This window comes from Akebia trifoliata, chromosome 16 (genome assembly GCF_017979445.1).
Source record: "Akebia trifoliata isolate Shusen 1 chromosome 16, ASM1797944v1, whole genome shotgun sequence".
Lineage (NCBI taxonomy): Eukaryota > Viridiplantae > Streptophyta > Magnoliopsida > Ranunculales > Lardizabalaceae > Akebia > Akebia trifoliata.
The window spans coordinates 28783690-28809272 of NC_141390.1; the positions used below are offsets into that span (position 1 = coordinate 28783690).

The window sequence follows — 25583 nt, forward strand, 5'->3', positions numbered from 1 at the left end:
ATCTGCAACTTTTAGCTAAAAACTTTTCTACCCAAAATTTTATCTTGTGTTGTGAGATTTGTTGAAGAAGATAGAATCTTTAAGTTTGAACATGAAGAGTAAAATTTCTTCGTCTAAGAGATTGAAGATGATTAGCTCTGGAAAAAAAAAAAAAATCAAAGATTTTTTACTAGAGTTTACGAGTATAGTAACAAAAAACACATCTTGCATCTCTAATGATTAAAAAACACGACTTTCTCATTAGTAACAAAAAAAATGTTGTTTTATTTTCAGGAAAAAATAAATAACTCTTTTTTAAAAAAAATGTGGGATTTGATACGTAATAAAATTTAGTGATTTATAAATGTAAAAAATATGGGATTTGATGATAATAACTTGATTTCATAAATTTTTATTAGATATATATTTCATAACTTTTAATATATTTTTCTTCTCTTTTATTTTCACCATTTTTTTTTTCTCAATCTTTCCCCATTTTCAATGTTTTTTCCGAAGTTTTTCTTTGCCGCTTTAAATTCATACTCCAACTTTGTGACTATGGTTAAGAGATTGAGGTCAAGGGGCACATCATAAGATTGAAAATATTGGAATATTTAAAATATTCACCAAACCATGGAGGGGGTAGGTCTAAATCAACAAAGAATTTGTTGACATTTTTGTAAAAGCTGTTGAGTCACGTAATTGTTTGCATGCCAGAATGAAACCAACAGGATGATGGCATATAGTTGAACAACCCCACACCCCAAAAATGCCTTTAAATCCATCTTCCCATCAAAAGAGCAATGTGTGGTGATTTCTAGTCATTTTCCATCATGTACTTGAAATCAGACCTATTTTATAGGTTTGTTTCATTGTGAAAAATTCTCCAATCCAATATGGCAATATCTTAAAAGAATTATGATTTTCTGACACCCCCACTCCCCCCACTGACATACGCCCCGTTACAGAACAGAATCGCAGATCATTTGCCTCAAGATACGTAGAACTGTAAATCTTTTTCTTGTGTATCCCGACACAAATGATCTACGGTTCTATATGTAAAGAGAGAGGGGGGGGGGGGGGGGTTCAGATTATCATGACTCATCTTAAAAAGATTGATTTTTAATATCTATTGGTAACAATCGTCAGTTGGCCTGAAAAGGATACAAATGAAATTTTGGTGATTGTGAGATATTTATCTACACCGACACCATATCCATGTGGCACCCAATAATATTACCAGGTGCCACATAGATGTACAACACACGATTTTAGAACTCTAAACCATATTTAAGAAAAGGCTTGTTTCATCGTTAGTCGATGAACTTTAAATTTGGGAGTTCGTTGGTCATTTAGTTTCAAAGATTTTGATCAAGCAATTTTTTCTTTTTTTTTTTTTGTTGATTTTTTTTTTAAATTGAATATAAATCACAAGCCTATAGTGATGAGGTGTCATTTAGACCAGTATAACCAACCATGTGGCCCAAATGATCAGCTCAATTTAAAAAACAAAAGTGATCAGACAACCATCCAAGCTAATGCTGAATGTAGTAAATAGTTGAGAAAAAAAAAAATCTGATTGGAAGGTAGAATCATGGTTTCGACAAAATTGAAGAGATGACCATCTAATTAGGTGGCCTAGATTGATACATATAACACACCAAAAAATGCGATTTGAGAATTTGAGATTTGATTTTTCCTCACTTGCGCTCTCATAACAACTCCCGTTAGAGTTGGAATAACTTTCTCACCTAAGTAGAACTCTAACTTTCTCACCTAAGTAGAAGCCCAAATTGAAGAACTTACCGAAAAAAGAAGGAAATGGAAATGGGATACTTTAAAAATCAAATTATCATTCACATGGGAGATTAATTTCACTATTTTGTGTGATAGAAAATGTTGTAGCAATACAAGTTCTCATTTTTGAACAAATAGATTTCCAACCACATCAAATAAATTAGTGTCATAGACTTCAGGGTCGCGGTGGGAAAATACTTGAGTAGGGAGCAAGAACGGCTTCTTGGACTAGTTTCTTAGAGTTATTCGAATCAGGACCCCAACGGATTTCACTCATATTGGGTGTCTCGACAAATACCATGGTGAACTCTCCTACTTTCTCAGCCTTCCCTCTCTTTCCTGCTCTTAGTACAAGATTGTTCCGATTGTAAGAGAAAATGCCATTGGTCAGACGAATAATGTCACCAGACTCAAAGGCGTCACACTCAGTACCCCACAACTGGAAGTGAACTGAGGCAGTCTCGTCCGCGACCAATGCCAAGCATGTCTTCTCCTGACTTTCCTTTATTAGATTTCCTTTCTCCAACAGTATGAATCGTGTGTTTATGGTGTTTTGGGCTGCAGGGACTATGTCTTTTAGTGAGACCATTCTTTCAAGACTTCTGGAACCTAAAAAACAAGAAAACCAAATGAATTGGGAACATAAGCATTATAACATATTTCACTCTCGAAAACATTCAGAAACTCATTCTTTCGGGAACTATCCCAGTTTTGGGGTTGTTTTACGATAGGCGAAGATTATTGTAGATGGCATCGTGAATGGGTTGCCAAGTGCCTATGTCCTTGGACACCACACACCACATGCCCCCTAGAATCATCACATTAGGCCAGTACGTATCTAAAGGACCATCTTGCACAGACAGCTCATGTGCCATTAAAGGGTACATGAACAATGTTGATTCCAATATGTTCATCTCCACTTTTATAACCTCAACCTACATTTTTTTTTATCTTCCTCTCGCTCTTTTAGAACCTTAAACTTGTATCTCATCATATATCGGAAAAATTAAAGAATCATATTTTCAAAATTTGCTGAATCCGAGTCCCTACCTACACTTGACTCAAAGCCCCGTACTCATATCGATACCACACTTGCCAATACCCATTCAGGCATTTCCACAAACACATAGCAAGCACTCCATTCTTAGGACATCTACACAAATCATCCATTAGAGTTTACTGATTATTACAAGAAATAGGTTTTTTTCAACACAATTAAATAGTTATTTAGAATCTTATAGATGAATCTAGTATGAATTTGAGGGAATAAAGAAAATCTCAAAAACAACAACACTAAACTTTGAAGTTAAAATCCCTATAAATGTAGAGCTGGACGTACCTGGCTTTGAAGATTGATGATTTTGTGTAGGTTTTAGCCTTTGAAACTATCGTGGACTTTCTAAGTTCAGTTTAAAAAGCCCATGGACCGTCTGCACAACCCAACCTGACCCGAGACAAGATAGCTGGTTACCGAGTTGACTCGTTTGAGTCGCTTGATTTAAATCATTTAACTCGAGTTATCTCTTTTTTTTTTTTTTTAATAAAATGCTTCTAAAACCCTAAACCCTAAATCTCAGAGAGAGAGAGAGGCCTTTTGTGGAGCTTCAATGGCGGAGAACCAGATAGCGAAGGCCTTCCCTGTAAAATCGAGACTAAAACCCATATCAAAGAAACCCTTATCATCTCCAGAATCGAAGTACTGGAGATCCTTTAAAACCACACAAATCTCCAACCTCATCTACCCCATAACCCATATCGAATTCTCTCCATCATCTCCACACGACTTCGCTGCGACCTTCTCTGCTTCTGTAACTCTCTACAACTCCCAAACCTTTGAACCCAAATCCACAATTTCCTCCTTCAGAGACATCGCCTACTCTGCAACCTTCCGCTCTGATGGAAAACTTCTCGCTGCAGGTGGAGAATCTGGTCTTGTTCAAGTCTTCGATATCAAGAGTCGAACTTCTCTCCGTAAGCTTCGAGGCCACACTCGACCTGTTCGACTCGTTCGATACCCTCGATTCGATAAGCTACATTTGTTCTCTGGAGGTGATGATGCCCTAGTTAAATTTTGGGATGTTTCATCAGAAACCTCAATTATTAATCTCTCAGGTCACAAGGATTATGTCCGTAGCGGATCGGCTTCCCCGGTCAGTTCGGATTTGTTCGCTACAGGTTCTTATGATCATACAGTTAAGGTATGGGATTCTAGGGTTTCTTCGATGAATTCTGTTATGAATTTTAATCATGGAAAACCAGTTGAAGATGTGATTTTTCTTCCATCGGGTGGGTTGTTGGCTACGGCAGGCGGGAATTCGGTTAAGATTTGGGATGTAATTGGTGGTGGAAAGCTTGTTTATACGATGGAGAGTCACAATAAGACAGTGACCTCGATTTGTGTTGGTAAGGTTGGGAGAGAAGGTGGTGAGGATTCTGAAGAATTTAGGCTTTTGAGTGTGTCATTAGATGGGTATATGAAGGTTTTGGATTACTCGGCTTTAAAAATCACCCATTCCATGAGGTATCCGGCCCCACTTCTATCAGTTGGATTCTCCCCAGATTGTTCTACAAGGGTTATCGGTACTTCGAATGGAGTTATTTTTGCTGGAAAAAGGAAGAAAAAAGAGGTTGATATTGGTGGTGGTGTGAGGGAATTAATGGGTTTTGGTTCTGTGGAGGAACCCGAGAGACGGGTTTTGAGGCCTACGTACGTTCGTTACTTCCATCGAAGCCAAAGTGAGAAACCTTCCGAAGTTGATTTCTTGATTAAGAGACCCAAAAAGGTGAAATTAGCTGAGCATGATCAGCATTTGAGGAAATTTAGGCATAAAGAAGCTTTGGTATCTGTGTTGAATAGAAAGAATCCACAAATTGTGGTGGCCGTTATGGAGGAGTTGGTGTCTCGGATGAAATTGTTGAAGTGTGTCGAGAATTTGAGTGTGGAAGAGCTTGGATCACTTTTGTGGTTCCTTCATAAATATTCTACGATGCCCAGATACTCGGGGTTCTTGATTGGATTGACAAAGAAGGTTCTTCAGTTGCGAGCTGAGGATGTTAGGTCGTCGAATGTCTTAAAGGGATATATTAGGAATCTGAAGCGTTCAATTGAGGAGGAGATCCGGATACAACAATCATTGCAAGAGATACAGGGAATCATTTCTCCACTACTGAGGATTGCAGGAAGAGGATGATTGTAATGGGTTCTCCATTGTCTGTAAGGTACTTTTTTTTGGTGACGAAAGAGAGAGGTTTGCCAATTTGGTTTCATGGAAAATTTTGTCTATTTCTATTTATTTTGAATTTTTCTTTCATTAACTTGATCTACCTTGCAAGACATATCTGATAATCTGTCTACCTCATGTTTTTGGTATGTGTGTCGTGTTCTTTTACTTGTTTGTTGCTCTATTGGATTTATATTCAAACACTATAAACTAGAAAAGATTGTTAACAAAGTGACTAGTTAATTGCTTTATGTTTACTTTGAACTTATTCTATGGAGTGTTATTAATAATGGTGGGGCCCTACCTTTATATCAGTTTGGGCAAATCAGCCATCAATTGTCACAAAATCAGGCTGATTAGACACCCTCCCATGTTGTTGTCCAAAATTGGGTAGAAGTGAAGCTTTTGGAACACCTCCCTCTTCTCTCATCTGGCCTTTTTATGAGGTGTTGGAAGTTCTCGTAAACTTAAACATATGATCAAACAAATCACCCTTAATTTGTTATTTGATGACGTTACTGAGATTGTTTTGAATTGGGAGTAGAAGAAGTTGAATGGAGAAGTTTTGTTCATGTGGAGAAGCATCTATATCAATCTCTTGCTCTTGTTGGATGGATAAACTGAGCTTAAATCCGACCCTAGAGTCCTTGACACCATGCAATCGAGCAATGGGTTAAGTCTTTAAGATTTTTCCACTATTGTTGGTATTTTCTTGTGACAAAATTCTTTATAGAAGGTATTCCAACGATCGTAAGGGTATATTATTAATGCAAATCCAATTAAGAGAGTTGAGTCCCCCATCTTGTTAATTTGTTGATATTCTTTCCGGTTTTATTTTCTTAACCATGCGACCCATCACTTTCTTTTGGATGGTTAGCCAAATAGTTGAGAGAGGCAGAGACGGGAAAAAAAACTATATGGATCAATGGTTAGTCTTCCACTAAAGGTGGCTTTTTTTATTATTTATAGAATAATCTCTTACGTTCTGGCAACTAGGTGGAACAGTTTTCTACTAACAAAGTGCAATAAAGCTCGTGTGCACTAATCATTTTCATATTATATTATCTTTGTGAAACATTCGAGATTTACATTTTAAATCACATGTTTCGTGTTGGAGCAAGGTGGACATGAGGCTTGGTTTGTTTCTTCACTTGGTTCTAATTCGGGTTTGCAGTTTGCCACTCTAAAATGAACTTGGTTTGTAGGGGTAGGAAAAAGAATTCATTTCTCGGTTCATTTAGGTTCTCACTAGTTTGGTTTGCTGAAGTTCACTAATTTGGTTATGTAAGCAAGTTACAAGTACAATCATAATGTTAAATGATTTCAAGTTACATAGAAATAAGATACATATAATGATCCAATTTTTATCTACGAAACATATAAACATTCATTAAAAACATATAAATATATTTCATATTGAAATAACGAAATGAAACTAAAATATGCATACATCCAAAAAAGTATCACATTAAAAAACCTTTTCCTTATCAAGTTTAACTGTCGTATTAATCAAACTATAATCTTCAAGTATTCCAAAAAAGTATTTCATTAACAAACCATTACCTTATCAAGTTTAACTGTCATATTAATCAAACTATAATCTTCAAGTATTCGTACGACAAAGGAATGTGCAAAACGATCAAAGATGATATATGGAATCAAGTAGACTCTTCATCGACGATGATTCTTGTGCTGAAAAGAAGTTAAGGTTTATGAATTTATGTAGGGATTGGAGATGTCTTTGAGGAGAAAAAAAATTACAGAGACAGAATAGAAATTCTCTTCAGTTGGTTCTCTCCTATATAGAAGTAGACGAAGAGAATCAAATTTCTCAAGCAAATACATTGCATATTCAAATTTCTTTTTGCTAAATGTTATATTGAGTTTGCTGAACCCAATGAAAAAAATTCAGCAAACCACAAAACGTGGTTTGCTATATTTCATGAACCCAGAGTGAGCCATACCGTGAACTAGTTCACTTTGTACAGGTTCCTTGTTTGGTATAAGAGCGGATTCGGTAACTTTGGTACTGGTTTTAGTACTAATGTGCCCCAAAACATAGCTTATTGCATACCTATGGATTCATGAACCAATAATAGTGCGTGATGTTATCTTCTGTTGCTTTCCATTTTACAATTTCCTTAAACACTATCAGCGTTTGTTTCACTTTTTATCTCCCCATTTTTTTCACTTAAATTTTATTTTAAAGAGCCCATTTCAAGCTGATGGGAAAGTGTTGAAGATGTTGCTTGGTAATTGTTGCATTTGGTTTCTTTTCAACCCTTAAAGATGATGCGGCGAGGAGCTCAAGAACCACTACTTTGGGAGCAAGTTGGCCATCTTCGAGATCCCTCATCAATGCTCTTTTCTGCTTCCAAGGTTTGGGGGATTCTGTCTACTCTCAACAATGTTAGCTTTGAAGGACCGTGAAGGGATTTCTCCATCCCCAAAGAAGCGGAATGCAGAAAGAAATATTGGTTGGATTACACGAGAAAAGATCGATGATCTTTAGGAGGTTTCAACTTTTTTTTCTTGGAACTTATTATACTTATATGGTTGTAGTTGAGTTTTGTATGTTAATTTTGATTGTAGTATTAACTCTTTTTTGTTTTCTGCATAAATTAGAAATGAATTTTGTCACTCATGGATGATGGATTTAATATGTATGAATCAGTAGCATTTCAAGAAATGAAGCTTACTTTATTATAATAACAGGTGTTTAATGTATTTTTATTTTAAAATATTATGGAAGTTTTGCAATTTCTATCAATCATGCAACTTCCAATCACTGTTACAGTTTCTCCCCAGAGTTGGTCTATTTGCACATAATGAAATGGCCATTTGTACCCACTTTAGTGATTTTTGTACCAAAAATAGAAGAAGAAGATGATCATCATTTTATCCTTTCGATTATTAATCAAATTTTTTTTTTATCCTTTCATTTTGGCTTATTGCACTCACCACCACCTACCGAACAAAAAACTCAAAATCCACTTCTTCTTTCTTCCTTTTCTTCTTCTCCTTTCTTCTTTCTCTTTGTGAACTTTGTGAGAAGTTGAATCAATGGAGATTAGAATTTAGTTTTTTTTTTTTCCTTTCTTCCTCACAATGTTGTCATCCCAGAGAACTTCATCTTCGACTAAGAGTTGCTCTAAATCTTGTAAAGTATCAAACTTTTCTTTTTTGGTTTGTTTGTCATCTCTACTTTGTAATGTGTTCATAATGGGACAAAATGATAAAAAAAAAAAATTAGGGCAAATGATAGGAATTGATTTAGATTAAGGTTAAAACTCTTAATGTATAATATTTGAATGCTTAAATACGTTAGACAAATGTTTTTAGAAAATATTGACAACAAGAATTTGTTAATAATGCGTTTGATATGCAAAGAATAAAAAACTTATTTTTTTTATTTGCTTACGTTGACCCTAAAAGGTCGACATGTGTTAAGCCATGTAGATAGGATACAAATGCCATAGCTTAAGCCATATCGACAAAGCATGGGCGACATGGAATAAGCCATTTCAAATGTATCCTTTCGGCATATTTTTTTGTACCTAAAAATTCTATGTCGGCCAGACATGGGTAGCATGGCTTATGTGTCCTTTTGACATATTTTTTTGTACCTAAAAACTCTATGTCAACCAGACATGTGTGGCATGGAATAAGCCATGTTAGATGTTTCCTTTCAACATATTTTTTTGTACCTAAAAACTCTGTGTCGACCAGAAAAGAGTGACATGGCTTAATCAATGTCGACAGCACTTGAACATCATGGCTTAAATCATGTCAGAAGAGTCTTGTTGAAACAAAATTTTCTATAAAAAGTAAAACACAAAATGAAGATCAATAAATGTATGGAAATATGCAAATATTTATCTTCAACTTTTAAACTATTGTAGTCATTTGATTGAATTATTTCCATTTTAGATTGAGTTCTTGGGAATCATTCATTTAAGTTCAAACAAATGAAATAAATCAATAAGAAAACTTAAAAATGAAATGAGATTTCAATATCAATTATCTTCTATTATCGTGTAATCTGTCGAAATAATTATTTTTAAAACCTTTTGAATCTTAGAATCAATAGAGAATGGAAGAAGTGAGAGGAGTTATTTTCTTCTTCCCTAGTAACATGAGTATAAATTTAAGATTTTAGATTTCAAATGTTAAGTTATTATGGTGGAGTCCAAACAAGCATTTATTGTGTAAAAGACTAATATATCCCTATTTATTTTTTCTAAAAATCAAAATGAATAAGGGCATTATTGAAAAAATAATTTGTTCGAGAATACTAGCGTCCCCATGAGGTCTTGGATGTTAATATTCCCCTTAATGTATTATTTCTATATTTACCAAATTTTTGGATGTCCTAACTCCAAATCTACTCAATATTCCTAGGGATCTGAGAAAAATGAATTCATAGAAAATCTATATCCCTCCCTGGAAAGTTGTGTTTTTTCTCCCATGTCAAATGTTTGAGGCTAAAAATTTTCTTGGAAAATAGTGTTAGGAAAAGGTTTCACAACAATTATTCTTAAAAAAAAAAAAAGTATTCAAAACCATTTTGGATTTTTGATAAAAAGAAAGAAAAAAAAAAAAAGGTGATTTTCAAATTTAAAAAATTTGCCCTTAAATTCAAAATTCATTTTGATTTAAGTCTTTTTAATTTTGCTTTTCAAAATATATTTAAGTTATCTATGGTGGGATCCATCATCCATGATAACAAATTTTAAAGGCCATTTGGTCTTGTCTTGCCCCCCAATGAGACTTGTCCAATCATCTCATTCCAGACAAGTCAGATCATTTAAATCAATTTAAAATTGTTTATTAATATATATTTTATATTTAAATAATTATAATTTTATAAATAATTAACTTTTGAACCCCCCCCTCTGACACACATCCCCTGACATAACATGTGCTAGAATCATAGATTCTTTTCTCAGGATACACAACTGCACACATTTATAGGGATGTACAATTATGTATCCCGAGGGAAAAAATCTATGGTTCTAACCCATGCCATATCATGGGGCATGTGTCAAAGGAGACGCCAGAAAATCATGACTAATTTTATTTTTACAAATTGATGGATCAAAATATGTAATTTTTACACAAATAATTATTTAAAAGATTAAAATTAATTATTTTCATCAAAATTACAAAATTCAATTAATTTGGCCAAACTTTCATCGTATCGAACAAGTCATCTTCGATCCCAAGTCGCTATGATGGAAAATTTACATTGACTATCTAACTAGCTGAGGTCTTGGCCGAGTTTTTGAACCCTATGAAATACATTGAATGTTTAGTTATTATGGTCTCTTTCATCCATTAGATTAGTTAGGGAGGCAATTACTTTGGCTGAAAATACAAAAAGTGCTCGGTCTCTATCACAATGTCAATAGACGACTACCGAATTTTCAAGTCTTTTTCTATCTTAATTTATTTTCTCTACTATTGAAGAGAAAATGCTTTTTCAGAAAAATAAATATTATTTTGAAAAAATTCTTTGTCGAGTTTGATTATGCTAAAAAATCAATTTTATTGGTGCTTGGATACAAATGATTTTCATGGATCACCTAATTTCTTAAGAAATTTCAGTAAAAGATTTGTACATCAAATTATTTGCAAAATTATTCCACTTCAACCTAATAATATCAAATTTACTAAAATACCCCTCAATACTTGTATATTAATATGCACATAAATTTACGAAAATATCCTTCTTTCAAGATACATTATATTATATATATTAAAATTATAAAATACCTCTTAAAATTATAAAATATCTCTCATTGATTTTATTACGAAAATACCTCTTGTCATAGTGGTATTTTTGTAAATTCATATGCATGTCATTATAACATATACGAAAGGTGTTTTTGTTATTTGAATGCTTTCTTTCATGTTGAGTATTTTTATAATTCCAATACGTACGTTACTATATCTTTTGATAGTGATATTTTTTAAATTCAACTTATGATAATGTAGCAAGTTCAGAGGGTACATCTGTAATTTGAGTAATTTTTTTGATAAGGTTGAGTAAGTTAAAATTATTTTCACGTTTTATTTTAACAAGAAATCACAAAAAAAATTTGTTTTTAATTGTAAATATCAACCAATCACAAAAGAAGATTCGCAAGAGATTTCCCAATAGTTATCAAACAATAGTAAATCATTAATCATAAACCATTTTCAAAAAGCAAATGATTTGTAATGTACCAAACAGGGCCTAAAAAGAGATTTTGCTTTTGTAACGGCAGAAAAATAACAAGAGATGGAAATTACTGGGTCCAAAAATATTTTCCCTTTTGTAAGGGAAATAACTTTTGACAGAAAAATAATTTTTTCCGTAAAATAAAGAGCAAACAAACACTTGAAAATGGTATTTTTCCACCAATCTTTAAGGTACAATCATGCAAGTTCAACATCTTGATTGTGACTCAAAATAAGGAGGTGGAAGAGAGTGTACCTACTTATTACTTTCGTACACGTAATCGATAAATGCATCAGATGATCGAACTTTTAAGGGTTTGTATGATTGCAGAGAAAACATTTTCAAAGAAAAATAGATTCTTTCATAAATTGGTCATGGGAAACTGAATTCCGATGTTTGATTGCACCTATAGAAATATTGATAAAAGGGTTGGTATTTAGTTTCTTTTTTTGACGAAACGTGAATCAAAATTCAATAACGAAGTTCATTGATTGAGACCAATGGGTGTGATCTACGTGATGGCTTCATATATCAATATCATAGTCAAGGTGGCCACACGACTAAGTTTGAACGTGAGAATCGTTCACACAACTATTCAATGGATTGGGATTGGATGGGATCAAAGTTGATTTGGGACCAATCCGATAAGGATCATATCGAACCTGGAACTGATCCAATAAGTATTGGATCGGTTCTTGTTTTTGGATTTCAATATTAGGATCCATCTCCAATTGATAACGTTCAGATAAGGATCATATCTAATCTAGAACTGATCCAATAAGAATTGGATAGGCTCTTGTAGATTGGATAACATTTAGATCGTCCAAATAGGATAAAATCCAATTTGATATGGAGAAGTAAATAGAGTTCATTTATTTTTATTCAATAAAAGTTAGGGTTTTTTTTATGGTAAAATAAATTTGGAAGGTGTATTTAATGCATAAGGTGGGGGGGTGTAATACACCATGGAAATGAGCATATGAAGATATTTTTGGCAGAAAAGATTAAAAAAAAAAGAGGAAAGTTTGGAGGTGTATTTAATGTATCTTAATGTGGGTCTTTAAGGGACATGTTAACAAAACCCTATAACGAGAGAAGGTCGAGTAGGAGTTTGACTCCAAACGTGGCTTTTTGAATTTATTTCACACCCCAACATTTTTATCAAAATTTGGAACACCTCATTGGAAATGCCACGCGTAATCCAATGTGGGAGGGTTTTTTCAAAATTTTGAAGTGACTTACTCACTTCAAAGTTTTTTTTGCCGAGTAGAAGTGTTTAACACTAAAATTTGTGTGGTCGTAAATGCCCCCACTTTTAAATTTAAATTTAATATAATTAAGATGATTTTGGTAAAATTACAAAAAATTGCAACCCAACCACGACTATATGATCATTTTACTTAGTTATCAAAATTATAAAAATATCATTTTTACTATATATATATTCTTTAAAAATCTTTAAATAAATATTTTAAATTATAAATAAACCCTTTTGATACATGTTCCTTTGCAGATGCCACCTTTTAGTAATAATAATAATAATAAAAACCTTGGTACTTTCATTGTTTAGCCAATTTAAATCTGAACTTTTCTCCCACTTAAGTCTAATAATAAAATATATTCTTTTATTGAGAATCTTTCAAGAATCCACACATTTCAAGCAATTTGTCTGAAGTTAGTACCTTTCCTTATTATTTATAAGTATTAATTTTCTTTAGAATAATGCTGAAGTGACCTCAAGATTGTTCCTCACATCCTACTTTCCTGGGTGGAAACATGTATGTACCATTGATACTTTTTCACCCGCATCTCAATGAAAAGCATCTATGATTCTCATACATTTTCACGTCAAGAAAATGAGATGTGAGGTACAATCTTGAGGTCATTACATCACGACTCTATTTTTTATATATTATTAAAAATAAACCATGTGATGCACTAAACCGTTCTAGCGTGGACCATAAGTATGATTACTCAAATTGTTAATGTAAATTCATACAATAACATATTACTTGATTCTTATTTTGTAAATGAGTCGTACTCAAGGTTTAAAATCAAATGTATGAGTTAATTAAAAAGTTGTGCTGGAGTGACCTCAATGCGAGACACTTTGGTGTGGTGGCGCGTGCATGTCCATAAATGCATTTTACTTGTATCTGGGAGAAAACACATCTATGGATATGTGCACGTCATTACGTCTCCCTAATGTGTCTTTCAAAAGTCACTCTAGTATTAATCTTAATTAAAACATGATTAATGTTGGAGTGATTTCAGTGGCGGACATCTTGATGTAGTGGCGCACACATGTCTATAGATACATTTTCTTCAAGATACGAGTAAAACGCATTTATAGATGTGCACGTGCCACTACATCAAGGTATCCCTGTTGAGGTCACTCTAGCATGACGCTTAAAACATTATTCAATAAGTTTATTATTATTGATTGGTTGAAAATTTAATTATAACGGTCGAATCCTTGTGATCGATGAACACGTTCAAAACCCCCTATAGTTCAAAATCTCGTATTGAGTCATCGTCTCAGTTAAACGACAATGCCCGATCATTTAACCCCTATTGATCGATGAATGCGTGGATAGCCCTAAAGCACTATAATTAAAATAATACCAGAAATACCTCATCACTTGCCTCACATTATCTCTTTATCCAATTTGAATTTTCATGGTGACGTGGCCCGACGGGATTAGGCCAGGCATTTTCCTGCATGTGTATTGGTGGAACTCTAGTAAGTATGGGCACAAACTTTCCAAATAAATATAAATATAAAAAATAAATAAAAATAAAAATTGTCCACACTAGCCGATATCCACCACTCGTTACTTATTTCAAGCTTAAGCACTAACAAGTGGAAAGACACCTCTTTTCTTCTTCTTTCTGTCAGTCTTCATCTATATCACCATTCACCTCCATTATATATCTCTTTTATATTTAAGCTTGTTTTCTCTTCCAAGGGTCTTAGTTTTGATCTTTGTTTCATACCTTCAATTGTTGCAACTTTCTCTCTAATGGCTCTCACCACATTCTCATTTCCTTCTCATCTGCCTAGAGTTATAGCTTCAGATCTTCATAAGCCAAGTTCACTCACTTCTCACTTGTTTTGGGGAACAACTCTGCAATACCCATTTGAACAAAATCTCAATCAGGTTTGAAATTTCCATATCTTTGTATAATCAAGTAGAAAAAAAAAAAAAAAAAAAACCCATACCCATTTTGTTAAAATCTTATTGAGTTTTGAAATTTCAATATTTTTTTATAATCAAGTTGACAAAAAGAGGGGAAAAAAATAACCATTTAGAGAAGAAGAATAACTATACATGTTGATATTTGATTTAGAGAAGTGGGTTTTATGCATTTTGTCTGTTTTGAAAGATTTTTTAGAGTTTAGGTGGTGGGTTTGTGAAAAAATTAAATTTTGAGGAAACCCCATCAAGTATGATCAAATTTTTAGTTACTTTCATGGAAAAATTGAGATAAAAGTCATTGAAAGAAATGGGTGGTTTTGTTCTGATTTGGTTTGGTTTGATATGCAGGTTAGAAAAAGGTCTGGTTGTGTTTGGGCATCACTATCAGAGAGAGGTGAGTATCACTCACAGAGACCACCAACTCCTCTCTTGGACACCATTAATTATCCCATCCACATGAAGAACCTCTCTGTCAAGGTAAATAAATCAAAGCTGATATAAAGTTTATTTTTTTTATATTAATTAGAATTGGAGTTTTGCTAAGATACTACATGTTTGTATATATGTTTATGTAGGAGTTGAAACAACTCGCCGATGAACTGCGTTCAGATGTCATCTTCAACGTTTCCAAGACCGGGGGTCATCTCGGTTCGAGTCTTGGCGTGGTTGAGCTCACAGTGGCTCTTCATTATGTCTTCAACTGTCCACAAGACAAGATACTATGGGATGTTGGTCACCAGGTCCCTTTCTGTCATTTCTTCTTATTTTCAAGAATCCACACTTTTGTGCAAATTAAAACAAATGAAGTAGGAAATAGTTACTAAGTGACAAGTTATTGATAATTTTGATCATGCAGGCTTACCCACACAAAATCCTGACTGGGAGAAGAGATAAGATGCCAACACTGAGACAAACAAATGGGCTCGCGGGATTCACTAAACGCTCCGAGAGTGAATATGACAGTTTTGGTGCTGGTCATAGTTCTACGAGTATATCTGCAGCATTGGGTATCTCAAAATCCTAGTCAATCTGTGTCTATATGAGGGAATTGAAATCTTATACATGAATTGACTGACCCGTAGTCACCAAGTTGGGGTTCGGGAATAACTTGACAAGGGGAAAATTTGGTAAATCAGGAAACATAGGAAAAAGGTCAGGAAAAATCGAGCTAGGGTTAGGGCTGTGTAATTGTTCCTATTAGGGGTGTTTTCATATTATATCATCAAGTCCCATACTAAACTACAATGATAAATCACCACTTTCCATATTGAAATCATTCATGCATCCATTACAAGTAACAATAGATCCACAACATATTCAAGTTTTGTACTATTCAAATTTTGATAAAGATCACAATCATGAGTTTGAGTTAGGATTTATTGATTTAATCGTGAAGTTTGTGATTTAATTGCCAAGTTCATAAAAGTCGTGTCTTATGAAAAATATTTGTGATTAAATCAGTGAAGGAAAAAAGCCATATTTTAATCACGATCTTTTCAATAAGTTGTAACTTAATTCTTTGGTATTTTTTTTTTTTTATGAACAGGAATGGCCGTAGGAAGGGATCTTAAGGGCAAAAAGAACAACGTTGTTGCTGTAATAGGTGATGGTGCTATGACTGCGGGGCAAGCTTATGAGGCCATGAACAATGCTGGCTACTTGGACTCTGACATGATTGTTATTCTTAATGACAACAAGCAAGTTTCATTACCGACCGCTAATCTTGATGGGCCCATACCACCTGTGGGAGCGCTAAGTAGTGCTCTTAGCAGGCTGCAATCGAGCAGACCCCTTAGAGAACTAAGAGAAGTTGCCAAGGTCGGTAATGATTCACAAGAACAAAGAATAATTCTTGGACATGTTTTAAAGTGAAATTGAATTTTTTTTTGCTACTATTGCAGGGGGTTACTAAACAAATTGGTGGGACGGTTCATGAATTAGCTGCAAAAGTTGATGAGTACACACGTGGAATGATCAGTGGGTCGGGTTCTTCCCTCTTTGAAGAGTTGGGTCTCTACTACATAGGTCCAGTTGATGGACATAACATAGATGATCTTGTAGCAATTCTCAAAGAGGTGAAGGGAACCCATACAACAGGACCAGTACTCATCCATGTGGTGACTGAGAAAGGCCGAGGATACCCATATGCAGAGAAAGCTGCAGACAAGTACCATGGTAAACATATATCTATAACTTTAATCTGTTGTGCGCAACCCTGAATATATATATATTCACCTCGGAGGCACTGCGCCCTACTCCCGCATGGGCCCAGTCAGGTAACCATCGGGTCGAGCCCACTCCGCTTCGGAGAAGGTCCCCTTTGATTCTGTTTTGCCTCTTGAAGTCCAAGCCCAATAAGAATACTGGACATTTCACAAGATATTCAATAAATTAGCATTCAAGAAATGAGAAAAAATTAGATTACTTGGTGGGATTTTGTTTTTGTAGGTGTGACAAAATTCGACCCAGCCACCGGAAAGCAATTCAAGGCCAGCGGTGCGACACAGTCCTACACCAACTATTTCGCAGAGGCTTTGATTGCTGAAGCTGAAGTGGACAAAGATATTGTAGCAATTCATGCTGCTATGGGTGGGGGAACGGGTTTGAATCTCTTCCTTCGCCGCTTTCCCAACCGATGCTTCGACGTTGGAATTGCAGAACAGCATGCTGTCACATTTGCTGCAGGTCTAGCTTGCGAGGGCATTAAACCTTTCTGTGCAATCTACTCATCTTTCTTGCAGAGGGCTTACGATCAGGCAAGTTTATGTAATTTAATGAACTAAATATGCCAAATTTAAGCTTGGGTTCTTGTGATGCTGACACACGTATTTCATTTCGCAGGTGATACATGATGTTGATCTGCAAAAACTACCCGTGAGGTTTGCATTGGACAGAGCTGGGCTAGTTGGAGCTGATGGTCCAACACATGCTGGGTCATTCGACGTCACTTTTTTGGCGTGCTTGCCAAACATGGTTGTGATGGCTCCATCGGACGAAGCGGAGCTTTTTCACATGGTTGCGACTGCGGCTGCCATTGATGACCGACCCAGTTGTTTCCGTTACCCAAGAGGCAATGGAATTGGTGTTCAATTGCCACCAGGGAACAAGGGCATCCCTTTAGAGGTAAAATATCACCTTAATGTGTTAGACTATAGAGGTGTCTTGTATCTCATGGTCTATGAAAATATTTATGATTTGTCATACCCCAGTTAAGCCCCGTTATATTCATAATTCTCCCCCTCTCTGACAGGTTGGTCTTTTGGAGTAGTTGGTTTGTTAACATGGTATCAGAGCACTAGGCTGATATAGGTCACGGGTTCGATTCTTTCCACACTTATGGGTGAGGGGGAGTGTTGTGTATATTTTTCTCTACTCTTGGTTGTGTCATACCCCAGTTAGCCCCGTGACCCTCTTATATTCATAGTTCTCCTCCTCTCCAATAGATTGGTCTTTTTTTAGTAGTTGGTTGGTTAACAAATAGCAATTAAGTACGTTTTCGATATTTTTGGTTCATGTAATTCTCTATAAAATTCCAATTAAGACCAGTAAATGATCAACCAAGTTAATGTAACTGCTGCGGGAATTTTCCAACAGGTTGGAAGAGGTCGGGTTTTGATCGAGGGAGAGAGAGTGGCACTCTTGGGCTATGGAACAGCAGTTCAAAGTTGTTTGGCTGCCTCTTCATTAGTGGAACGTCATGGTTTGAGGTTAACAGTTGCTGATGCACGCTTCTGCAAACCACTTGATCAAGCCTTGGTTCGCAGCCTAGCTAAATCGCATGAGGTTCTAATCACAGTTGAAGAAGGATCAATTGGGGGATTTGGGTCACATGTTGCTCAGTTCTTGGCCCTTGATGGCCTTCTTGATGGCACAACCAAGGTATGCTTGTACGGAATTTATTGGTTCATTAACATGTTATAATGTATCCATGTGTGCTAACCTCGTGTTGTTTAAATCCTGTGCAGTGGAGACCGTTGGTTCTTCCTGATCGTTATGTTGACCATGGATCTCCGATTGATCAAATGGTTGAAGCTGGCTTGACACCATCTCACATTGCAGCGACCGTGTTCAACATTCTTGGGCAAACTAGGGAAGCACTTGAGATCATGTCATAAAGAAAAAAAACATACAAGAAAAGAAGAAAAAATCTGGGAATGTTATCCCCTCAACAATGTAAAAATGGAATAGCTGTAAAAATTAATTTATAGTGATCATGCAATGTGAGTGACTCAACCAAAAAACTTCATCAAATACCATTGGTTTGCTGTAATGAAAGAGAAAAAAAAAGCCCAAAATGTTTGAATAGTCGAAAGAAGAGATTGATTCTAGATGGTTTAATTAGATTGCATTTGATTATAATTAACTCTAATATACTGTAATCTCCAGGGCATACAACCATGTTAATGGCATGAACATTATCAGAAAGAAATGGAGAATGTTTCAGTTGGACTAATTCTATAAATTATGCCACCATATTAGGCCAAATTCATCCTTCTATTTGTTCGATGATTATTAAGAACAGGCCATGGACTTCGCGCTGTCTGCGAATGTTGGAACATCGGCACTGAGATCTAATGTGTTAAATCTTATTATGAATCTCTTATGTTTCCCACTACTATTTTTTTGTCTTGAAAAGTCAATTTGATTTTAAAAGTCCTTTCAAGGTGTCTTTTACATTTGGACTGCATGTCTAAATAAATGCTAATCATGGATACTGCTTTTTTCCATGGATTACTGCTTGAATCAACCAAAATAGAGCTTCGGTCAACTCCCATGGTGATTGGGCTGTCCTAGTGAACGCTATAATGCAGAGGACTGTGTGATTGCTAACAGAGATGTTAGAATAAGAATGAGATTGAACCACATAGTAATACTGATATGAGCACGGTTGTTTCTAATGGAGGGATCGAGATGATTGTGAGAACAGAATTGAGAACATAGCTTTTGGATTAAAAAATGCGAGGAGGACGAGCAAGAAGAGTAGATCAATGGAGGTGAACAAAAGGCATGTTTACACACAAACTTGCCCCCACAAGAGAGCTAAAGCTCAATCTTTTTCTCCTTCAAGTTTTATTTCTTCTCCATCCCTGGCCTCATTTTCTCTCATTCCTCTTTGCATAAAGTTTTATCGAGGATTTCATGATACAAGAAGTTCTACTCTTAGATCTTACAAAGTAGATTATTAGTGATCATGTAAACCTTAACCAATAATCTAAAGATTATTAAGAGATCTCAATGACAAAAAAAAAAAAAAAAAAAAAACTCAAACTAAGCTTCATTCAATAGGTCAGTACCAAATACTATAACAGAGATTCTATAGGTTTTTACCGAAATAGTTCAAAAAGATTCAATATCGTACTGAGTCATTTCAAATTCGGTAGGATCCTACCGAGTCTTTCCAACTAATAAGATTTTACTTACAATGAAAATTTTCGGTAGCTACCTATCGAATAAAAAGTTGTGTTAGGTACTTGGGTGTCGAAAGTATTTTGTTAGGGTCAATTTGGTCATTTCACTATTTTTTAATTCTCTTTTTAACTGGGTGCACAGAGTAAAAAAAGTTGGGTTCAATTAAGTTCGATTGAATCGATTTTAGGTTAGAAGAAAGGATGACTAGGGTTTTAGTTGAGGATCTACAATCCAACAACTCACCGATTTCCTAATTTGTCTTCTAAATTTACTGATTCCCGATTTGTGAGGAATTATTATTTGAAACTTGATTTTCCCCATTTGCAGTAATTCCTTCGACAATGATTTACACGGCAATCGACACGTTCTATCCAACAGACGACAGCTAAAGAACTCGCCTTCAAGGAAAGATGGCATAATCGAAGAAACTGAAACGACGCTTAGAATCTATGGCTGTGATCTCATCCAAGAAAGTGGAATTTTACTCAGATTGTATCCTTTTATTTGACATTCTTCAATAAATTTGAATATAGTTTCCATTTTTCTGTTATTTTTATTTTCTTTAACTTTATCTCACACAGACCTCAAGCTGTAATGGCCACAGCACAAGTTCTTTTTCATCGTTTCTACTGCAAGAAGTCATTTGCTCGCTTTAATGTGAAGGTCTGAATCTGTAATTATGTTTTTTTTGTTCTTCCATTGTTTTATGTAGGTTTTTTTTTTTTTTTTTTTTCGAAATTCCCAAAAAGTTAGAAAAAAGTACACTATTTATTTGAATTAAAATGGATTTTTTTTTATTCTATAAAACAGTTAATTCTTTCTCACTTTTAATTTCAGTAAAACAATTAGAAAAAGTTCTGTTTTATAAAACAGTGAATTTTTTCCCTAATTTAACGAAAATATTTTAATTCCAAAATTGGTAAATTACCGAGTTTTTTTTTGGATTAAAATGAACAGTGTACCGTTTTGGTAATTTTTCAAATTTCAGCTCATGTTTTGGTAAATCACTTAAAAAAAAAAAAAACCCCAATCCATCAATCTCTTATTTGTAGCAAAATATTACAGTTTCGAATTTTACATCTTTTTTGGTTGTGTTAACTTGCAGAGAGTTGCTGCTAGTTGTGTTTGGCTCGCTTCAAAACTTGAAGAAAGTCCCAGAAAGGCAAAGCATGTACTCATTGTTTTTCATCGAATGGAATGCCGAAGAGAGAATTTACCCATTGGGCATTTGGATATCTTTTCGAAGGTTTTGGTCCGAAACCTTACTTCGAATTTTTGCTTGTCTTTGTCTTGTTTGGGTTGAACCAACTTGGTTAATGTTGGTATTGCTATTGGCAGTTGCAGTAACTTAGTTTTTTATATGGTTTCTTTCTAAGGTAAGGTTTGCTGTTTTTGATTATTTGTTCATTTTTCTTACAGAAATATTTGGAGTTGAAAATGGATTTGAATAGAACAGAAAGGCATTTGTTGAAAGAGATGGGTTTCGTTTGTCATGTCGAACATCCGCACAAGTTCATATCAAACTACCTTGCCACCCTTGAAACACCTCCAGAGCTGAGGCAGGAAGCTTGGAATCTAGCAAATGATAGGTACTTTCTACCCCTTGGAATAAAAGAGATGGTACCTTTTAACATATAATTCATTGAGTTTTGGTTAGTAACTGACTGTGGAATAATTGGAAGTTAGTAGTAAGAAATTTTATGAAGGCTTGTGCCTTGACTGAAAATATGTCTCAAGATAGAGATGATGGAAAAATACGGCTCAAATCCTTTTGTCCCAGGCCAGGTATCATTTCCCTTGATTCATATTGATGCAAATTTGACTGCACTAGTAATTAAACAAAAAAGCTGAATTCTCAAAGCTTGTAGCATTTTTTTCTAGTTTCTTTTTCATATAAAATCAAACAGGAATTGATTTTATTATTCTTTCTAATTTTTGTATGCAATCATACACACTCTCTCAAGACCTGTGATACCTATGATTTGCTGAAACGGTGGTGAGGGTTATGAGGAAGCTGTGGAAAACAGAGTCTTTGCAGGAATTATAATAGGAGTCGATGAGCCAACTATATTACATATTTAGTTTGCAAATGACACAGTAGTGTTCCCTGATGCATCTGCACCACATGTTAGATTTTTTATTGGTCTATTATACTGTTTTGAAGTGGTATCAGGGCTGGCCATCAACTTGCATAATAAGAAAGTGTGTGGGGTGGGTTCAACCCTGAATATTTGCATTCTAGCCGGATTTCAGGATGTCAAATGGGGATACTTTCCAGCTTCTTAACTGGGGCACCCTATACAAGTAAAACTATGTGGTGTCCAACGATTGAGAGATTTAGCTATTGGAAGCGTAGGTACTTATCTGGGGAGGGCAAGTTGACATTGATAACAAGCATTCTTGCCAATATCCCGATGTACTTTTTATCTTTCTTCATAATTTATATAAGTGTGGAATTGAGATTGATTAGGCATCAAAATTTTCTTTGGTGTGATAAGTCCAAAAAGCATAAAACCATTCAGTTTGTTAGAAATATTTCCAAGCCTAAAAGCATGGGGATTGGGTATCTTCAAAACTAAGCAAAAACATGTGACTCTATTAGGGAAATGATGTGGAAGTTCAGGGTAGATAGTCAATGTTTATGGAGAAGGATAATCAAGGCTAAATTTGGGTATATGAATTTTGGATGACGGAGTGGGGGAGACAAAATTGTCTTATTATAGAGTTTCACTAAAGGATTGGGAAGGGGAGCAAAGTTTGTTTCTGGGGGGGATAGTTGGTGTGGCGAGTGACCTTTGCAAGAACAATTTCCAAACCTGCACCCTATTTCATAAATAGTCAATGTTTCCAAAAGTGCACTTGGTTGCTTAATGGTCCATGTTTTGTAATGGTTGGTCTGGTCTTCTTGACTGCAAGTTTAACGATCAAAAAAAAAAAAAAAAACATTTATACCTTCTAAAAAAACTAGGGTGTGAAGGTTAGCCATTAAAATTGCTTATTTAATAAAATAACGTTGTAATTGTTTTGAAATTGAAAGTCAATTTTGTGCAGTTTGCGTACAACATTATGCGTCCGATTTAAAAGTGAAGTTGTCGCATGTGGAGTTGTATATGCAGCTGCTCGTAGATTCCAGGTGCCCCTTCCTGAAAACCCTCCATGGTGGAAAGCTTTTGATGCAGAGAAGTCTGGGATTGATGAAGTTTGTAGAGTTCTTGCTCACCTGTACAGCCTTCCCAAGGCACAATACATACCAGTGTGTAAGGATGGAAACTCATTAACCGTATCAAATAAAACATGGGAGTCATTAGCTCAGCCAGTTCCAATGGTGAATCCCTTTTTTCTATTTCTTTTTCTTCATTTTCTTCTTCAGAATTACATTGACATTTTTCTTGTTAGTGATGATCCCTTTAGGTAAATGCGACCATATTGAGGATGACATTGAATAAGTCTAGCCTTACTTAGTAAGATTTCAAATCTTACCAAGGGTCATTGAGCTCACCTTGTGACATCCAATAACATGATCCGATGCCACAGGGATGTAAATGTCAAAATTCTAGGAGCTTAAATACACACGCATGCACGTACCTGATAAGGGTTATTTTTCACCCTTAAATTTAATTTTAAATTGGAGAGTTCAGTAACCGTCCTTTTTCAAAACCTTGGATCAAGGCTAAAAAAATTTATTATTATTATTTTGGATCCGAGTTTTTCATGAAATCTAGATGGCTGTGGTGCTGGGTTGCCAATTTGCTAACCATTTGAGCTCAATGACCCTTAGTAAGATTTGAAATCTTACTAAGTAAGGAAAATGTTTCTCAATGACATTTGACGATCAGTGATGTTTTCTCAGGAAGGCTCGCAGAATGGTCTGGTAGCTGGTAATGATACCAATACTCCCAAGGCTGCTTCTACAGCAGCTAATCCAGACAATGGTGGATCGAAGGATGCGTTGGTTAAAGTTGCCTTGGACAAACTGAAGGAGTGTAGAAAGAGTGATGATGACACCAAGAGTGCTCCCATTGAGGGAGATGCAAGAGAAGACCCTTCGCTAAAGCCAAAGGCTGAACACAGAACGGAGGCTAGTGGAGAGAGGAACAAGGAGAGGGAAAAGGAAAGGGAGAGATCAAAGGGTCGGGATCGGGATCGGGATAGGGGGAGGGACTCCGACAGGGAACGGGAGCGTGAAAAGGAGGTGGAAAGGGAGAGAGAGAAACTCAAGGAAAGAAGTCATCGGTCCAAGGAAAAGGGGAAGGATTCAGGTTATTCAATAAATCTCTCTCATTATCATGGTTTTAAATCTCGTCCGAGAGGGTATCGTCCATGAACAAGTTGGATAGAAATGGCTCATATGTGCTAAATCTTGCTAGACAAACGAGATGACTTGGACGATATTTTAATTAAAATAATTATTTCTTTTAGATTTAAATACTTATTATCTAAATAAAATGCACTAAACATCTTCTAATCTACCTAATTTTCTAAAAAAGTATAATTATTTTCATATAAATATTTATGAATAAATAATTTTAAAGCTAGTTAAATAGTTGACTCGTCCGGGACAACTCAGTCATGTCCATGAACAAGACGAGATGTCAAAATCTGTGTTCGTTTTCCATTAAAATCTGAAAATTTTCTTCTTGTTGCTGTTACATCCACTTGTGGTTTATGTAGATCTCTTGCTCAACTCATTTGTGCAGTTTTTTTTTTCTTTCAATTTTATTATAAGCTCTTATTTGTGCAATTAGATGGATTGATTTGTAATGTTTGTGGATGCAGGAGGGCTTTCAGAGAAATCAAGACATTACCCATCTAGAGGTGTGCACTTCTAACTATTATACACTTCTTTGGAGTACCTCCAAATCCTTCACATCTTGAATGGGCTTGATCCAAACAAAGACACAACATGGACTTGTGTTCTTGATTGATAGACATAATGAAATATTTATCACTGTTTTTGTGTGGTCATGGGAATTTTCTCTTCAATAGCGTCACCCATTATCTCGTGAAATCTCCACTTCTGATATTTTCCTTTTTTGTCTTTGTTAGATCGTGGTGACCACCATAGCTCCTCATATTCATCCCGGGAGAAAGATCGCCACAGACACCATTCGTACACGTGAAGCTTCCAGTTTGGTGTGAGGTAAAGCAAGTTCAGATAATTAGAGACTTTTTTTTTGAAGTTGTTGAGTTGTGTCTCAGCTCAAAAGGGGTGCTGCAAAAATGTACTGTTAAAAAAAATCAGTTTGTTGATGGTTTCGGTGAATTACTATATTGCAGCATACACAATATTGGGAAATTACAATTGGAATGTTAGGTTGCAGAAGGCCGAAGTTCTATTTGGCCAAAACTGGTTTGTACAAGTGAAGACCTGCCAAAATTAATTCAGATTGGTAGGTTTGAGAGATACTAGTGCATGTATCGAAAGGGCTCATCTGTAATTTAAAATATTCATTAAAGGGTTTTTCAATATTACATAATAAAAAGGATATTTGTAATTTTAAAAAGCAACCACGGTGATTTTGGTTTGCAATTTTCTTGGATTTTGACCAAAATGACTGATTGTATTAAGTTTAAGAACAATGCTGAAGTGATCTCAAGATTGGATCTCACATAGCATGCCTTGACTTGAAAGTGTATGGGCTGAAGTGATCTCCAGATTATGGGAACTATAGATGCTTTTCTTTGAGATACGAGTGAAAAAGCATCTATGGTTCCTATTCACTTTCACCTCAAGATGTGTGATATGTGGTCTAA

The 25583-nt window shown here is 35.2% G+C and overlaps 4 protein-coding genes across 6 annotated transcripts; 3 read left to right on the top strand and 1 right to left on the bottom strand.

Annotated features, from left to right (window-relative positions):
- Positions 1–1812: 1812 nt before the first annotated feature.
- LOC147383305 (Nucleic acid-binding, OB-fold-like protein) lies at positions 1813–3336 on the bottom strand. 3 transcript variants are annotated; one of them, XM_086427951.1, is made up of 3 exons: positions 3116–3336; positions 2827–2929; positions 1813–2385 (listed from the first exon to the last, which is right to left on the bottom strand). In XM_086427951.1, the coding sequence occupies exon 3, from the start codon at positions 2363–2365 to the stop codon at positions 1952–1954; it is 414 nt and encodes a 137-aa protein (XP_086284077.1). In that variant the 5' UTR covers positions 2366–2385; positions 2827–2929; positions 3116–3336; the 3' UTR covers positions 1813–1951. The 3 variants fall into 3 exon arrangements, with proteins under 3 accessions (XP_086284077.1, XP_086284078.1, XP_086284079.1); XM_086427952.1 differs by lacking the exon at positions 3116–3336 and adding an exon at positions 3076–3093; XM_086427953.1 differs by lacking the exon at positions 2827–2929.
- On the top strand, positions 3335–7641 carry SWA1 (transducin family protein / WD-40 repeat family protein). The gene is made up of 2 exons (XM_086427950.1): positions 3335–4995; positions 7287–7641. Exon 1 carries the CDS (start codon positions 3384–3386, stop codon positions 4965–4967), a length of 1584 nt encoding a protein of 527 aa, XP_086284076.1. The 5' UTR covers positions 3335–3383; the 3' UTR covers positions 4968–4995; positions 7287–7641.
- A 6426-nt stretch (positions 7642–14067) lies between these two features.
- Positions 14068–18758, top strand: LOC147383307 (putative 1-deoxy-D-xylulose-5-phosphate synthase, chloroplastic). Its single transcript, XM_086427530.1, has 10 exons — positions 14068–14381; positions 14769–14897; positions 14996–15160; positions 15277–15427; positions 15967–16238; positions 16322–16595; positions 16869–17176; positions 17262–17543; positions 18015–18299; positions 18386–18758. Exons 1-10 carry the CDS (start codon positions 14244–14246, stop codon positions 18533–18535), a joined length of 2154 nt encoding a protein of 717 aa, XP_086283656.1. The 5' UTR covers positions 14068–14243; the 3' UTR covers positions 18536–18758.
- Positions 18759–20243: 1485 nt separating this feature from the next.
- LOC147383308 (cyclin-L1-1-like) lies at positions 20244–25337 on the top strand. The gene is made up of 9 exons (XM_086427531.1): positions 20244–20321; positions 20411–20492; positions 20935–21075; positions 21249–21418; positions 22881–23154; positions 23680–24088; positions 24606–24644; positions 24876–24969; positions 25107–25337. Exons 2-8 carry the CDS (start codon positions 20424–20426, stop codon positions 24947–24949), a joined length of 1176 nt encoding a protein of 391 aa, XP_086283657.1. The 5' UTR covers positions 20244–20321; positions 20411–20423; the 3' UTR covers positions 24950–24969; positions 25107–25337.
- Positions 25338–25583: the final 246 nt, after the last annotated feature.